This window comes from Nelusetta ayraudi, unplaced genomic scaffold, assembly GCF_046127955.1.
Source record: "Nelusetta ayraudi isolate G7.1 ecotype Tasmania unplaced genomic scaffold, CSIRO-AGI_Nayr_v1 ptg000039l, whole genome shotgun sequence".
Lineage (NCBI taxonomy): Eukaryota > Metazoa > Chordata > Actinopteri > Tetraodontiformes > Monacanthidae > Nelusetta > Nelusetta ayraudi.
The window spans coordinates 614,065-631,609 of NW_027466089.1; the positions used below are offsets into that span (position 1 = coordinate 614,065).

General features: G+C 45.2%; 1 protein-coding gene across 1 annotated transcript; it reads right to left on the reverse strand.

Moving 5' to 3' along the window:
* Positions 1-37: 37 nt before the first annotated feature.
* sh3rf2 (SH3 domain containing ring finger 2) lies at positions 38-16,344 on the reverse strand. Its single transcript, XM_076032865.1, has 11 exons — positions 16,103-16,344; positions 15,254-15,722; positions 12,020-12,319; positions 10,693-10,788; positions 9,207-9,608; positions 2,730-2,851; positions 2,401-2,571; positions 1,941-2,215; positions 1,102-1,397; positions 707-1,014; positions 38-600 (listed from the first exon to the last, which is right to left on the reverse strand). Exons 2-11 carry the CDS (start codon positions 15,719-15,721, stop codon positions 420-422), a joined length of 2,619 nt encoding a protein of 872 aa, XP_075888980.1. The 5' UTR covers position 15,722; positions 16,103-16,344; the 3' UTR covers positions 38-419.
* Between the last annotated feature and the right edge of the window lie 1,201 nt (positions 16,345-17,545).

A 17,545-nucleotide genomic window follows, 5' to 3' on the forward strand; every position in this document is an offset into this window, starting at 1 on the left:
CAGTATGAATTAAAAATAAGTCGCTGGACCACTGATGTTCTGGAAGTGTTGTTTAATAAAACATAAGCAATACAGATATTTTACTTTATTATCCCTCTAAATATGTTAAATATAGTTTTTCTTCTCTTGCAGGTTTTCACAAAGGCACTAACCAATGTTTGTAACATGGATATTAGACAAGCAACACTCATCAGATAGGTTTTTGTGCAAAGTCTTTTAGTACATGTGTAACACACATACACAGAGGTTGGAGGACACACAATATTATTTTGGATCATTTAACCCCTCTTCTATAGTCTCACGGAACAAAAATAAAACTTCTTCAAAGGGTTGTAACTTAGCAGGCCAGTAGGTCATTCTAATCACTTGGTAGTTTAAAAACACGGAACAGAGTTGTAGTTCCTACGGGCACTACACAGTCAGCTGAGCCTCTCGAGGTCTTGAAGTACACTGCAGTGGAATAATCCTGTCTGCCCACTGCTCTCCTGAGTGATCAGGAGCCGCCCGTCAGGTCTGGGCCTGTGGACGAGGACGAGCTCCCCTTGAAGTAGACTTATCTCTGAGTCCATCTGGGCTAAATGCGTCGTCGACACTCTGTGCCTGGAAAAAAGGAGATGCAAAAGAGGCCAGAGGTTTCTTTTACTGCTTGATAAAAACAGAATGACAAGAGTTTGTTTGTTTTCATAGGTAGAAAAATCAACGGTACCTGCTTGGGCTGAACTGTGCCGACACGGCTGACAGGGACGGCGGCTGCAGCAATACTGGTCTCTGGGGGTTGGAGGTCAAATCTGAGGTGGCTTGGTCGTGACCTTTCCAGGGGATGGACACTTTGCCTTCCTTGAGAACGATCCCTGGGCCGTCCCTGCCCATGGTAAGGGATGGGGCCCAGACTTCCAGTGGCAGAGGCCCGCGGTGGCTGTTGGGGTGCACCTGACTTCCCGATGACCAGGAGGTGGTCCGAAGTCGAGTTGGTGGAGAGTCGTCGTCTGTGAGGAACCGCACAGACTTTGCTGGCTGGAGGTTGGAGGAGGAGTATATCTCATATTAAGGCCACAAATACAACGGTTAGCTTTAACTTCAGACAATTTAGTTTTAATTTACCTTGTCATTGTTGTTCTTGTGTGAGTCGGGCCTGACCAGAATCGACTGGGGCCCGTAGGAGGATTGTCGGTCGTGCTGAAACGTTGCCTCGTGCGAGGCGGTGAAATCCCTGTCCTTATGCGCTAGAGCAGCAGAGGGCGCTGCTGGCTCGGTCATCCAACCCAGTATCCTGCCGGGGTTGGACGCCGCGTTGCTGTTTTTCTTCCTCAGCAGGGCGGGTGAATAACCAGTCGCCTGCACTTGTGCAAAATGCCGTGAATTGGTTGGAATGTTTACATTGGACATGCGGTGGGAGCCTAAACAAACAGAAAAAAACAGATGAACAAACATGAACACACATAATAAATAATAATAATACATTTTATTGGTTATGTACTTTACATTAAAATAAATCTGGTTTTGCACAACTCGTGCAAATGCTAGTGCAGTGTTTTTCAACCACTGTGACGCGGCACACTTGTGTACCGTGAGATGTCAGGTGTGCCCTGAAAAATCATCCAATTTCACATTATTGGTCTAAAAAAATAATAACATTCCATTGTGGAGTGACTGTGCTTTTAATGTGAGCCTGTTTTCCTCCCTCAATTCCTGCCAGGACATCAGCTTTGTGTGCATCTAAACATGCCCAGGTTTCACACTAATTACAAATGAATTAAGAGACTATATTGTCATTATTCGGCTAAAAAGTGTCATTTTATAACATTGTTTTATAATATACAGTGCAATTTTTTTCAATGTAAAAAAAAAAAAAAAGTGCCGTGGCACAAATTAGGTTGAAAAACACTGTGCCAGTGTACTACTGAAAGTTTGGAGACAGGTGGTGCTTGTTAGACTCTCACCTCGATGAGGGTTAAAGATGCGTCTCACCGTCTCCCAGCCCTGAGTGCTGCCGTAGAGGGACGGCTTCCCGCTGACGGCGGATGACATCGAATGCTGCGCTCCATTCGGCACAGACGGGGCTTGTCCCGTCGAGTACAACGCTCCGTCAGAGTTGACTCTGTCGAGGGCGAGGACCATGGCGGGATTCTTAGCTGCTGCGGGATTCTTGCCGGCCGCTGCGTTGTGCTGCGAGGGTGTGTTAGCTGCTTTGGTCTCCAGGAGTCTGGCTGAGGTTCTGCAGCAAAAACATGAGACACTATGTACATATGCAGCACCAAGCACCGGCACCATTACACTTCAGTTAAACGATTCTTTTCACATGCACTACGGCTTGCTGCTCAGTCCGTACTGAATTACTGGTTAGAAATTCAAATGCCATCCAGCTCCCACTTAGTGCCGGCTGGGATCGTGGCCTCTCACCTGAGCACAGGCGAGATGTAGTTGCTGGGCAGAATGCCCACTTTGCCCGTTCGGAGTGATAACCCACGCAGCCAGCCTTCTTTGAACTTGCCGTACACTCCCACCATCTCACCCTTCCGCAGCTCCAGCTCCTCCGGCCGCCTTGGTTTGTAAGAATATAGGACGGCACACCTGAAGGAGACAAGACGGGATGTTTTTCCTCGCAGGGTCAGCGAAATAAGCTATCATGTGCTGGGTTTTTTCCTTTTTCTTTTTACAGGTCTGTGGGTGTCTTTTTTTTGTATTCATATGCTTTTGTCATTAAAATAATCTATGCAAATGTGACTCACACGCTGATGGAGAGCTGCTGCGTGGAGGAGTTTTTTCCATCTGCAGAGATTGAGGGCATTTGGGGATTCACCAGGGCCATAGCGATGGTGGGCGGGGTCTCATTGGTCATCTTCTTCTCGCTCTTCAAACGGATGGATTTGGGAGAAGAAAAAAAATCAGCAAACGGAAGGCAGTCAGTCAAGAGTTCTAACAAACACACAGAAGCAATGCCATTAGATGCCGTTTTGTGTCAGACCTGCATACACCTGGGATTGGTGTTTGTAAAGCAGTCCAAAAGAAAAAGCATGCGGGTGAAAAAAAAAGACATTTGCAGGTGCAACTATCTGATTACTCTTCTGGTTTCAGATTCAGTAATCACACTGATGTTCATTACAGAAGAAAAAGTCTGAACAAGCCACCAAGGTTTTGAAAGCGTCAGCTCCACATTGAGATTTTACAGTTGTGGTTCGTTATTAGCGGCAAGGCAACCTCCACAAGTACGCCAAAGTCGAATCTTAAGTAAGGGCTGTTCTCTTCTCTGCCGTTATTTTATCGCTGGTATTATTGTGTCCACCTCCACCTCCTGATCTTCTGTCAGGCATCTCACGAAAGGGCCTTATTATTCTTCAGCCATCACCCACATCACTCGCGTCAAGACTCCGTCGGGCGGCTTTCTTGGACGCGGCGCTGCCCACTCGCGCAGCGTGCGTCATGAAATCTGGTCTTCTTGCCAAATGTTATTTTACATGTGTTGTGCAAGTACAAAACAAATGTCCTGCTGCTGACATAGTTTCACAATGCTTTGGCTGAAGTCGGACCAACAATAAGATACAAAGTTAGAATCAAAATGATTAAAAACTGACGTGCAGAATCTTAATTTGGGGTAATTATGTTTATTTTTTCCAGAGAGACACGGATGACAACTTATTCCATGTAGAAGAAAAACAGCAAAAATAATAACTCCAAAAGTGCTCTGTGATGCCATGGCATGCCTCCCTTTCAAATTTATTTTTGGACACCAACCTGCCCTTTTTTGCCAATATGGGAGCGAGGACACCCTGGCAGGTCGTGAATCAGGCCTGACGCAGACGGCGGGGAGCAGGGAGTGACACTGAGGTGTGCCTCCAAACCGTCCATCACACAACGTGACGATTGAGTCCAGATTACCGACCTCAAAAAGGGGACTTTAGCGAGACTTTCACAGCACGCTTTTTATTCTCTCCAACTTAATAACCTCCACATACAAAGGGCTGCGTGTGTTGTTATTTTTATCACTACAGAGAGGCTGCAATAAACGTCCCAATGCCTATTATCTATGCAATGATGCCTACAGAGGCTTGCTGCTATTTGCAGCACTACAGCACTTACAAGAAAGCATTAATGCTGGCCTGGGGATGCCTCTGTATAGCATGCGCCTGCGTCCGAGAGCTCTCCTGCCATTAAGCTGCACTGTACCTCAGAGAAACATAAAAGTAAGGCTCAGCTACGAGGCGGCGGCGGCGGCTGCTATATGCAGTGTCACTGGTCAAAGGCAGCACGGTGAGGCAGAAGTAAAGTTTCTTTTCTCTGAGACAGCATAAAGTCATAAAGATATAATGTCCCAAAGACACAGCAGCCTTCAGCCGTGCAAACGGCGAATGGAGCCGGCATCAAAAATGTCTCTTGGTTTTAGTTTTTTTTTTTTGCATGAAATAGGACCTTAAAGCTGTGACTGCCGGATTAAAAATGTTGTATAACAGGACAAAAAAAGCCCAAAGACTACCTTTTTCATCCCATCTATTATTCAGTTAATTTTCAATAGTGTGTGTCCCTCTTCTATTCTTGGTAAAGGTTTTTTTTATCGGATGCACAGAGGCAGCTTCAACGGTGCCACAGTCACGCAACAGCCAGCCAGGTGCAGCGACCCAGCAGATACTCTATTTATGTAGATGGACAAAACAGCTCCAGTGGTGGTCGCGCACTGAATGTGGTCTAATCGGTGAAAAGGGCCGACACGCGCCTGCAGGAAAAAAAAAAAAAAAAAAAAAAAACTGCCGCCATAAATACATCAATTACAACAATATTAAAAGTACAGACACACAGAGTTTGTCCGTTTTCATTTGTCAAGACGATCTGGCCCTTCTTTTCCTCGCCAGGCTCAGAGGCTAAAACATGTAGCAGTGCTAATCTAAGAAAGAAACAGAATAATTCATCAAAACTAAGAAGAACTGGTAACAATGGTGTAATAATTATTACTATAAAAAAAAACTGCACAACTAAAGACGAGCATTACAAACAAATACAATATTTGGAAACCACTATAATCATTCAAATATATTTCGCTTCAAGATGCCGCACAGGTCGCAAGTTTTCAGCTTTCAAATTGCACTGACTAATTCCCTCCAATCGCTTCATCAGTACGACAGCAGCCAACGTCTGTGAATGGAGACAAACAGTACGCAACAACTGATGCGATAAACTGTTTGTTCTGTCACGGAAAACTGCAAACATGACTCTTTGGCTTCTGTGAAAGAAGATAAAAGACGTGATTAACTTTTTTTTTTCTTCTTCTTCTTCTTTTTTTAAACCTAATCTAATCTTAATCTCTTATGTCTTCTCAGCATAAAATAAATGAGGTTTTAACCAGGCACTTTTTTTCCCCCATCGGTTAAGCATAAAAATTAGCAGGAAACTTTTAATAAAGCGCCCTTTGTCACCTGTCGTCTTTGTTGCATGTGTTCCGCCGAGATATTCCTCCCTTCTGAGACATTCGCATCTAAAATCTGCGCCGCGTCACTGTGAAATGAAGACAAAGCGAAAAAGGTGCTGGAACTAATTGCTTTTCACGCCCTGCTCGCACAGACTCTGTTTACTAATTAGATTTCGGCGAGGTTGTGCTTGTGTGTAAATAAGAGGGGAATTACCCTCCGTTACTACACTCTTGTTATTGTACAAACAGTAGACGTGTTACTGCAGAGCGGGCTTGCATCATGTTTATTTTTCAACCCTTGGAGATCATGACTTGTCGAGACACTCGGCAACATCCCAGCATTTTCGTTAACAGGAAATGTCACTGTTTGTATTGGAGCCCAAAGGAGCTAAAACACATTCATTCAATTTTATTTTTATTCAGAATAAATGAAGTTAATTCATGTTTCCTTGAGCATGTTTCATGGCTCAGCCGCTGAGTTTTTTTTTTTTTTTAAGTGTTCCATCATTGCAGCAGAGATGCAGCTGCCCTATCTCAAAAAGACAAGCTGTGGTTTCCCTTGTTTAAGTCCGCCTCTTATCTTGTTGGACACTTAATTGGACATCCTGAACCCAAATAAACGCATTCTTGCATGCCTTGTAATGCAATCCATCTTCACTTTCAGGGTCGAATAGTTTTCAGAATAGTCACAGTTGTCAGTTTGAATTGGGCCTGCTTACTACAGAGTTGAAATATGTCCATGTTAGGGACGTTAATAATTAATCGATTAATTGTCGATTGATGATGACCTGCTCTCCACTGTCATGAAGCGCAAACTGAGGTGGTACGGCCACATCACCAGATCCTCAGGCCTTGCGAAGACCATCCTTCAAGGCACCGTACAAGGTGGCAGGAGACGAGGGAGGCAAAAGAAAAGATGGGAAGATAACATCGGAGAATGGACCCACTTGAAACTAAGTGAGGCAATGAGAGCTGCAGAGGACAGAGAGGGATGGAGAGAGCTGGTCAGAACATTGTCTGTGGTGCCCCAACGACCCTCCGGGGTTATGGGATAGGTACAGTACGGGGGGGTAATTGTTGATTAAGAATTGAATCGATTAAATTAGTCGCAATTAATTGAACATTTTTCAACCTTTTTTTGTTAAATGGCGTGGTGTATATCTGTATACCTAACAAGTTACTTTGAAACTTGTTCAGGGTGTTTTTACTGTTCTCAAATGTGAAAATGGGTCACATTGGACCCTAACATTATTTAAGGGTTAAATAATGTGTTCCTTACATTGTGAAATTTAGGTTCTCGGGAAAAATCAAAGCTTATCAATGAATCGTTAATCGATCGATAAGGTCAATCAACAAACGATTAATGAATCAATCGATAATTTGCAACCCTAGTCCAACCTTATTATTATGATTTTGAGATCATGTACTGTTGTACACAGCCCAAGTTCTAGCACCGTAGACAAGAGAAAAGCAGATTATCCAAAGTCAAAGGGCTCGTGATATGTGGAAGCCAACGCTGCTCTTGACTTTTTCAGATGAACTGTTTTTGCTTTGAGCACCCAGAGTGAAATGTCGGCATCGCTCCACTTTATTCAGGGAAAGGCTGACATATCTTTAGAGCTCCGCAACTCCCAATCCCTCTCCGAAAACAATCTAGATGGATAAAGAGCACCTCTGGCTGGAGGGGGAAAAGAATGTTTTTTAACCTTAAAATGAACCATGCAGTCATGTTTTTTTTTCCGTTCTCTTTTTGACTGCCAGAAACTCAAGGGAATTAAAAATGATTCACCAACTGTTGACTGAAATAGACAGATTCATGTTGTGCCACTTGATTAGTATGTGTTGGAAACATGATAATGAACCGAATTCAAGGTTCATTTTCAAAAGTATCACCTGTTTAGATTTCACCTCCGTCCTTGATATGGAATAGAGTGTTTCCTTTAAAGAATATAGTTTTTATTTTTGTATATCCTCTTACATAATCATGTCAATATTCTTTCATGCTTTTTCTTTGCTATCGACCGGTCGTGAGAAGTAGCATTTCTCTGTGAGATGCTGAGGTCGCAAGAGGGAAGTGATGGGACACGCTCACATTAGAGTGGTCAGTGGGGAGCAGCTTTGGGGACAGAGTGCTCCGCGCTTTTATTTATCTATTTATCTATTTATCCATTTTAAAAAAAAAAAAGAAGAAAAAAAAGGGAGCAGTGTGCAGCTCTTGTGTGATTACTAGCCTGCTGATGTGAGAGCGAGTGCTACCTGCTTAGTGAAGAGGAAGAAGTTTGAAGTCATAGGAGAGAGGGGCCTGTTATGTAAGGCGCTTCACTAGTGACTCATCATCATCAGCATGAGAGAGATAAGCAGACGCACTGAGGGACCCTCAAAGCCTCCCACTCTCCGTATCTATCTCTCATTTTCCCTCCTCCTTCTTCCTACGTCTTGTGTTTTGCCTTTTTTCACAGCTCACACGTTTGTTTCTCCGCCGGGCTCTTCGCCATCTCTTTGTGCCTGCCCTCAACTGCTTCGCACCTTTTCCTCTTCCGGTCTTATCCGTCCCATTTCCTGCTTTCCATCTTGATCAAAACACTAAAATTCCCCACCTTTTCCGTTCCTGGTTTTGCAGGCGGCCGCGACGAGACGGGGCCTCGCATTTTTATGCTCTGACATTTATAATTGCAGGGTTGAGCTGTGAAATGTGAAGTGAATTAAAGGAAATCGTTATCTCGGGGGGGGGGCGAGCACTTGGCAGCAGGTTATGTTATTAAAACCTGCAGACTTCAAAATTGGCGCTGCACTCGAGCGCGGCAGGACTTACTTTTGAGCAGCGCTCGCGGTTTTCCCTTCAATTGTTTTGGATTTTTATGACTGACAACGTGTCCAGCCGCAGACGTTAACTAGCGGTCAGGAAATAAGAGCACTTACGATCATTACGCTAGAATGTCTAACAACGTTAGCACCTCAGGCTGTGTGAATTCAATCAGGTTTCATCAGTGCACCATGGTGCCATGCATTACAGGCTGCTTAGATTATCCTGCAGGGATGATGTTGGGAAGACCAGAAAAAATAGATTATACATTTTTTGGATACCTTTTGACTTTATGTCAAAAGATAACTCATCAAAAGTAATAGTAATAGTAATAGTAAGGCTTTAAATAAAGTTTTAACTAGAACTTGAAAAAAAAGAAATGGTAAAAATTGATTAAAACAAATTTTTAAAAACACTATTTACTAACTTCCTCATCTATTTATGATGTCCTGTAAAGCAGCGTGTCGTGTAATACTGGTAGAGCGGAGCTTCATTTATTTTAATAAGTGCCGCAAATAGTTTCACCAAACTGCAGCTGAATTTACAGTTATACAAAGTCCCTCCAACACAATCAACCGGAGAAAGTCATGTGTTCCCTGTTCAACCATAAATCATCTCAAACCCTGGCTCACGGCCCAGAACGCTTGATGAAAGACCTTTAAAAGTTTCACTTTGCTCTCCACCAACAAATCTCACATCCTCCCCTTCCCCACATCTGTGTCACCTTAATGAACACCACTCAGTCATGTAGCAGTCAAACTTCGGGCGATGCCTCTTTCTCACTCATTCCCAGCGAGTGGTGTCACGGGTTCCTCCCAGTATTATTGCGGAGAACTTGATCCCTGAGTCACTCCACTCAAAAACCCTAACGATGGCTTCTTAACCACTTGTGACCACTCTGTAAAAACTAACCGCTGCAAATAACAAAGAGCCAACCTGGACTTGCTCAAAGTTTTTAAGTAGGGGGGGGGGGGGGGGGATCGGCGTGACGTAGAGCTCACTCACCTGTGACAGGTGTTTGTGTGAGGGGCCGGACTGGCGTCTGATTCGCTGAGAGTTCACCCTGGAGGGGTGAGGGTGGCTGCCAGTAGCGGGGGGCCCGCTGAGGCGGTGGGGCGGAGCCTGGCGGCCGACGTTGGCGAAGCTGTTGCCCGCGTCCTCCCTGGGCGGCTGGTAAAAGTTGCTGCTGTTAGCGGTGGGCTGCTTCCGCTGATTAGAAGCGGGCGCCTTGGCCGAAACTAAAGGGGCTCCGTAATGGGAGGTCCTGGCTGCTGCTGCTGCTGCTGCTGCTGCTGCATCAGCAGCGGCCTTGTCTTTGCCCACGTTCCCAGTCCGATGGTAAAACTCCGCTGAGTCGCTCGCCTTGCGATTCTTGCCCTCTAGTAGTTTGGCGGCGACTGAATTGGGCTGAAATCACAAACAAAGGAGGGAATGGAGGAGTGAAAACAGAGAAAATCTAGAAAACAGCGGAGGGAATCCTCCCCGGCTGGTCTCCTACCTGCTACTAGACCTCCCGCTCCTGCTGATCGGCAGAGCGGCTGCCCTAAGCACACCCACTTATCACAACTCCACTCACCCCTACAACTTGTTGGATAGGAGGCAGCCGGGGAGAGAGGCAGACGGAGCAAAAGTACCAGCCGGCAAGCCGGGAAGGTTTGACTGGTGCCGAGGAGAGGAGAGGCGCGCAGACGAGCAGGCAGGCGGACAGACAGACATGGCAGGGTTAATGCTTTCACTCCCCACAGTGGTGTGCTGTTATGCCACCCAAGCAGAGAAAGCATTAGTGTGTCTTCACGCCTGGCTGCACGACACTGGGAGAGACAGGCGCTCGCAAGAGGAGATGGGAGAGAGAGAGGAAGAGAGAGAGAGAGAGAGGGAGGAGGATAGAAGAATAGAGCACAAGAGAGGGAGAAAATGATGAAAAGCATCTCTGAGGCGGCGCTTGGGAAGAATACATGGGTGGACAGGAGACACGGGGAGGCGTATGAGGGGGATGAGGAACAATAACAAAACATTAAGGGGAAGAAGATTAAAGCAGCAGCCGGTGAGGAAGGGACGCAGGAGCTGGCTGAGGCGCCGTGTCCATCCAAGTGTAGCAACACGTGAATCTGTTCCCTCCAAAGGCAGAAAAGTGAAACAACTGTCAGAGAGCTACCTGAGCAAAACGAAGGGGAACCTGTGAGCGAGCCACACGCCAGCGACCTGCAGACACAGCAGGACTCCACAGGGAACTCCGTGTTTTGTTGCAGCGGCATATTTTCCGATGATTCGAGGATTTAAATTAAACCCTCCCTCCCAAAAAAACAAAACCAAAGGTGGTGTCCCGGCTTTGACCTGGCACTGACACTACGCAGACAAGAACATCTACGATCCGATTCATTACAGAGAAGAGGGCCAAAGTGCCGGGTTGTCAACCTTGACGGCGCCTGAAGGAATGGCGTTTAAAAAAACGCAGGAGGGGAGAAAAAGGGAAGAACTCGGCGGAACTCACCTCTGTGAACTGCAGAGGGCAAACTCCAACTTTCTCTCCCAGCTTGGCTTCAATCCAGTGCTCATCCACACGCCGGATGACAGTGAGAACGTCTCCCTGCAAGAGCCAGAGACGTAACAGGGGGAGAGCTGAACTCAGGGAGGGCGATAGGCGAGATAAGCTGCTGGAATAGTGAGCAAAGTGTTGCAGGAGTTTCTCAGTGTGTTCCCCTGTGGACGCTGAGCACTCAGCTCGGGAACTCTCCGAGCCCTGAGTTCATCCTGCAGCATGTGACATCAACCCCCTTTATGTCTGCAGGCCCGGTCCATTCTGCGGCCAGCCCCCTGCTCTGAAAACCATTTTGAATCTGCATTAAAACTGAGAGGGGCGGGGGGGAGAAGAAGCCGAGTGCAAGTGTGCTTTTTAATGGAGGGAGCCGGAACACTGTAGCCCTTATATAACAGCCTCGGAAATCCTGCAGGGTAAGAAACAAGCACCGCAACAGAGGTCCAGGTCTATAAGTCAGCCGGAGCGGTGGAAATGACAAAAACAAACAGTGACTGTTATCTGTTTGTGCTGCTGGGAACTCCTGCTGCTACAGGTTCATGGCCAGAGCAACAGCAGCAGAGTGATGCTGAACAGATTAAGGTGCTGTGCGTCTAAGAATTAGGAAGCCAGATTATTACGGTTAACTGAAAGTGTGTGATAAATCATTATTTATCCTTATTTTAAAAAAATATTCATAGCCATGTCCACGTGCTACAAAGAACGTTCAAAATACAACCTCTGGCAAATCAAATTATTACTTATTACGCACATTTTTTTTTTTTTAACAATTGCCATAAACGGTGGAAAACAGGAAAACCCACCCTTCACTGCTATGGCTCACTCTACTTCATAGTCAGCTATAATATGATAGACCATCAGACAAACATTTCACATCCTATGATATTAGTGGCACTTTCAACATATATTTGCAGCTATTCTCTTGCACATAACAAAGTCAAGACTTTGCACTGCTAAGTACCACATCTGAAAACTTGCTCAGAGCTCATTAATCACTGGATATATAAAAGGTCCAGGTGACAGATTTAGGTATTGTGACATTATTCTGTTCCCATTTACCACCGGATAATACAATGACCTTTCATAATGTGCACACTCACCGGACACTACGAGCAAATACTGGTGTTGTATGGGAATTCTTAGTAGGCTAATGCTAATACTTAACATCAACGATGAATCAATATCGGGACATAATCATTTCACAATATCATAAGATATTTGTACTTGCAGGTTTTTGTCCCTAATAATAAAAATAAAGCATTCAGGAGTTAGAGAGCCAAACCTTTACAAAACCGAGGCAACAGTGACTGTCTTCCAGGTTGAGTTCTTCAGGGTTGAAGTCACAGAGAGCCCTGCACAGGGCTGCGGGAGGCAGGGACTGATGCTGGGGCTCCACCTCAGGCATCTGGCTGACAGTCTGCAGCGTGCTGGCACCGGCAAAGGGGCCGCTGGCCTCATTGCTGCTCCTCCGGTGCCTGTCTTCATCCACTTTGTGTTTTGGGTTGACACCGTGGCCGGGCATTGGCACCGGCTCTCCTGACAGATCGGCTTGCTGGTTATGAGTGGAAGCTCTCACAGCAAGCTGAAAAAACAAGATAAAGAGCGAGGAATTATTTTTACACGGTGATATGTACATGGGTGGCAAGCGAATACAAATGCACTGATTTTGACCTCTGATTCAAACATGTTAACTAAACTATGCAAACAGGAAATCCGCGGGGAAAGGGAAACAAGGTGAAAAGGTGTGTTGAGTGTCGGAATGAAAAACATATTTTTTTTTATAGAGTTTGGAGTGAAGTTTTTGTTCAACGACTGACTTGCGTCTGATTATTAGACAGTATTTTTCCAGATACAGGGTTTTATCAAATAACGACCCAGACTTCGCAGACACTCATGTCAGTGACACCTTATCACTGATGTCAAGGCAAAAACAGGACACAAGCGTTTTATATCTGTATGGATGAGCTTGGAAAAAATACAGAGATAACAAAACAGAAACGCACTACAATTTTTTTCCTTCCCTATAACTTTTTACAATTATATGGAATTAAGCTTAACACTCTTTAAAATGCACCAATGCACAAAATACTGAAATTTGCAATCAGGACAGGATTTGATTATGCTTATTCAGGACTGGAACAATTGTGATGATAAAAGCAGACTTTCAGTCAGGATCCCTCTTACAAATGTGTCCACCAACCTCAAGTGCTTGTTTATTGCTTTGCGCTGCAACATCTGGATTTAGTGAAAACACAACGGCAAAGGAAAAGAAAGAAACCCTGTTTCATTGTTGTGCATTGAGGGGTTCCGCAATCCAATCTATGTTTGAACAGTGGAACCTGGTGAACTCGGCTGAGCCTCTTGAACACTGGCTGAACTCGAGCTGCTTGAGCTACGGATTGCAAGCAAACTAGCAGGCAAATCAGAGCCGCTCACACACCCTGGTTCCTGATCAAGGCAGGGCCAGTGCGTTTCTCATTATCCCTGAGAATAAAACATCAGAATCAGGTGATTAACCGACTGCCGAGCACCTTGACAATGCTCTCAGGCCTCTTTGGGGTTTGAAGTGGGTGACGGATGTGCGCCGCAGAAAAATCATTTGTCAACACGCAGGGCCCGCTCCTCTCCGTTCTGTCATTTCCTTCAAAATTATAGAGCACGTGCACAGTTCCTGAGAGCTGAGGCGAACAACTCTGAAGAAAGATAAGTGCTTGTATGCTCTTATTCCCACTCACTGTAAAATAGAGGCCACATGTGAGTGAGACTCAGTGATCATCTGTCTCTCATTAGAGCAGTTCACTTTGTCTTCAGCACCCTTGGGAAGAAAGAAAAATACTTTTTTTTTTATCCTGAACAAGACTTAAATTAAACCAGAATCAATTGGGTTTCTACTAGCAGTGCAAATAATCAATTAATCGATCGATTAACGATTCATTGATAAGCAGCAATTTTTCCTGAGAACCTAAAAGTCACAATAAAAAAAATGTGTAAGGACACATTATTTAACCCTTAAATAATGTTGAGGGTCCAATGTGACCCATTTTTACATTAGAGAACAGTAAAAACACCCTAACCTCTGACTTTAAGTTGACTTCTAACTGGTCACATTCATTCATTCATTCATTCATTCATTCATTCATCTTCTATAACCACTTATTCCTATTCAAGGTCACGGGGGTCTGCTGGAGCCTATCCCAGCTGTCTTGACACACTGGACAAGTCGCCAGTTCATCGCAGGGCCACATAGAAACAGACAACCATTCACACTCACATGCACACCTACGGACAATTTAGAATGTTAAATTGACCTCACATGCATGTTTTTGGAGTGTGGGAGGAAGCCGGAGAACCCGGAGAGAACCCACGCAGACACAGGGAGAACAAGCAAACTCCATACAGAAAGGTCCCAGGCCCGGGCCCCGGAATCGAACCCACAACCTTCTTGCTGTGAGGCTGCAGCGCTAACCACTGCGCCACCGTGTCGCCCCACTGGTCACATTTCATTATAAAAAAAAAAAAATTTAAAAGTAACTTGTTCTAAATACATTCTGTCCATCACAGTATCTACAGGTGAACTAAAGGTCCACGATCCCAGTTGCAGAAGGTTGTTTGCCAACAAATGAGCCCAAAGCATTCACCATAATAAGCCTCCTCTTTCTTTACAAAACAAAGGGGATTAGAGATTCTTAAAAATATATGATTCATTACTTTGATGACATCTGTACCTCTTTGGTCACATGTACTTACTTTTGAATTTGCATCAATCCTTTCGTCATTCGTGTTCAATACTTCTTTTTTTATAACTTTCTTCAGAGTAAACGATCCATCGCGATGAGGGGCGAATGTCGTCCTTTCCACAGATTTGACTTTAACACATCAAATAAATCAGAGTTTTTGCCACATTTCTCTGACAATCACTCAGACACTTGTTTGTTCTGAACAACTTCTGAAACTCTTCATGCTCAAGGTGTGTTCAAGGACAGTGAGAGGAGGGACTGGGCACTGTATCATCGTCAATCTTAGATGCCTCTAGATGTTAGTGGTACTGTACTGAGTCATAGTACCCGTACAATTTGTATGGGAAGCTCATTCTCCATCTCCTATCAAACTAAGTCTAAATGTTTGGTGATTGGGACCTTTCAATCACCGAACATTTCAAGTTCATTCAAGTTCATTCAACTTTGGGTTACTTTAGGTAAACAAAAAGTGGTGGATTTGTGCTTTGTTTAATAAAAAAATACATGGGCAGACTTCTAAAGATAAAATAAATTGTAACTAGCTATGAAAAATTGCACCTGTACTGTAACACAAGGGCATGGGTTCATTATCCATATGGAAAGGGGTGCTTGTAAGGGGATGAAAGTGGGTCGAAGTGTCAGTTCAATACTAATAACGTCAACATATCAGTTCATGGCCGGTGTGTTGTGTGTTTTCCCCCTGCAGACCAGTTCCTGTTATGTAGGTGATGATGAATCAAAACAATATTATAAACATTAATCTACCAATAATTACTGACCTCATTCTTCTCTTTCTGCGGCCTGTCCGCCTGCTGCTGCTGCTGCTGCTGCTGCTGCTGCTGCTGCTGACCACGTCTGACTGCCAGGCTCCCCCTGGAGAGGGGCATGGCATAGTGCGCCGTTTTCCTGTCCCTGGGGAGCTGTGGGGAGCCCCGGAGACCCTCCAGGAGCCTCACCAGCAGGAGATTTGTCGGGAGCTCCTCCACCGTCCGGACGGGGACGGGGGCGCGACACTCTGGGCAGAGCAGCAGCTGGGAGTGAGCTGCCGCCTCCTCCTGCCTCCTCTTCAGGCAGGGCAGGCAGAACGTGTGCTGGCAGGGCAGGACCTTGGCTGACACATCCAGCTGGTTGCCACACAAGGGACACTCCAGCAGGGCCACAAGAGCCAGCTCCTCCATTTTAAAAGGGCGAGCTTTCGCCGAGAGAAGTGCTTGTTGAGGTGCACTTGAGACACTGTAGTCCACCATTCTGGGTTTAGTTAGGGCAGAGCGAGAGAGAGAGAGAGAGAGAGAGAGGGGCCAGCTCAATGACACGTGTTGGTGTCAGCTAATGTCAAATCCTGCTGCTCTTACAACATGACTGGTCAAAGGTCCTCCGGCGTGTCTTACAAACCCGTAAAACTACACGAGACAACGACATGACAACTGTCATATTGCTATGGGGCGCACTAGTAGCACGTAGTAAATACGAGGCGCCGCTCAGCCACTCTGTGATGATGATGTCACGGCGGCTCACCTGCCTGAACAGGTAGAGGCGAACAGGAAGGAGGCGCTGACAACACAAGGCGCAAATATGTCCTCACGTTCACCTCAAAGGCGCCAGTTTTAGAGAGCGCGGCCACTACTTACGTGTGTGGATACGCTGTAGCCCGGCGCCGGCGCTGGAAAGCCAGCGGAATTCCATTAACTCCGGTTAGGAAATGCGTAACTTTTTCTTCGTCGTCGCCGCCGCCATGACGCAGTGCGCTGAGAAGGATGGGACGGGGGGGGCGGGGCGACGGCGCGGCGAGGCTGGAGGAGCAGTGCCGAGCAGAAACAAGCCCGACGGCTCGGCGGCAGCCACCTGTTGACGGCAGACTTTAACTAACCTGTGACGGGCGGTTCTCACCGCAGCCTGGCTGGCTAATCCATCAGGAAGTGAAACCCGCCACAGTCGGCAGTCACATCCGACTGGTGTTAACCCTTAACAGCTGGCCGACGCTCCCGTTTGCCACGATTAGCTTCATTAGCAGAGTTAAGTTCGTCACGGATCACGTATTTCTAAAGTAGTTAGAAAATGCTGCATGCATTTTTAATCCAAAATGCGATTTAGACATTAATTATGCAATTCAATGTCTGAGTATGTCTATTTGTAATCTGCTATATTTATCATTATCCCATGTTTCTTCCTTTTTGCACTTTTTGCACCTTTATCCAGTCAATTTTATCTCATGTACATGTACATTGTACGTGTTTTTAGCTGTGAAGCACTTTGGTTTAGCCCAGCTGTTTGTAAATGCACTATATAAATAAAGTTGACTTGACGTATCTTATCCTATTTGATGAAAATGTAATAGTCTTGATTTAACTCTTGATAGAAATTGAATTGAATTAGCTGGTTAAAACACAAGAACCATAAAGAACAAGGGAACTCGGAAGGTCAAGAGAAAATCAAAAGAATTGAATTCAAAAGGGTTAACATACAGACAAACAAAGCAAGAGTTTCAAATGTAGTGCAATAAATGAGTCATGAGAAGGGTGTGGGGAAAAAAATAAAAACAGAGCATTGACGGCACAGTCATGTGACATGGTCTCCCTCTGCTGGTGCTTTCACTGACCTGCTCTGCATTCACGCGTTGGCAAATGAGCTTCACATTGTTCATCATCAGTCCCACTGGAAACAAGTGGGATGAAGGAAACAAATAAAACCAAACTCGAGCATCTGGTATATACAGAACTATATTCACATATATTATTTTTTTTTCCTCCACACAAATCGTGAGAATATTACTTCTAGGTATAGGAAACACTGAGACACTGTCCTTGGAGATGATGGCGCTGGTGAACAACCATTTCCGTGTGTTTGCTTTATCATTGTTTGGATTTTATTATTTGCAGAGTTCAACTCAGAAATTCCCTTTTCTTGCATCCCAAGACTAAATAATTTATCTATATTGGCTATGTAGTGGTAGTGAGTGCTCAGGACATCTGTTTGAATTTTTTAAAGTAGCATGAATCTTTCATCTCTTTCTTCACGTCAGCAGAACTCGGGGAATTCTAAAAATGTGCATATGGCTTTTACATGGGGGGCAA

Bases quoted from the DNA above. Each gene is read 5' to 3' on its own strand.
- sh3rf2 (XM_076032865.1), bottom strand. From the start codon at position 15,721: ATGGTGGACTACAGTGTCTCAAGTGCACCTCAACAAGCACTTCTCTCG. The intron at 9,609-10,692 runs GTGAGTTCCGCC...TTGTGATTTCAG, and splicing joins GCCCTCTGCAGTTCACAGAG to CCCAATTCAGTCGCCGCCAA. The intron at 601-706 runs GTACCGTTGATT...CCTTTTTTCCAG, and splicing joins GCACAGTTCAGCCCAAGCAG to GCACAGAGTGTCGACGACGC.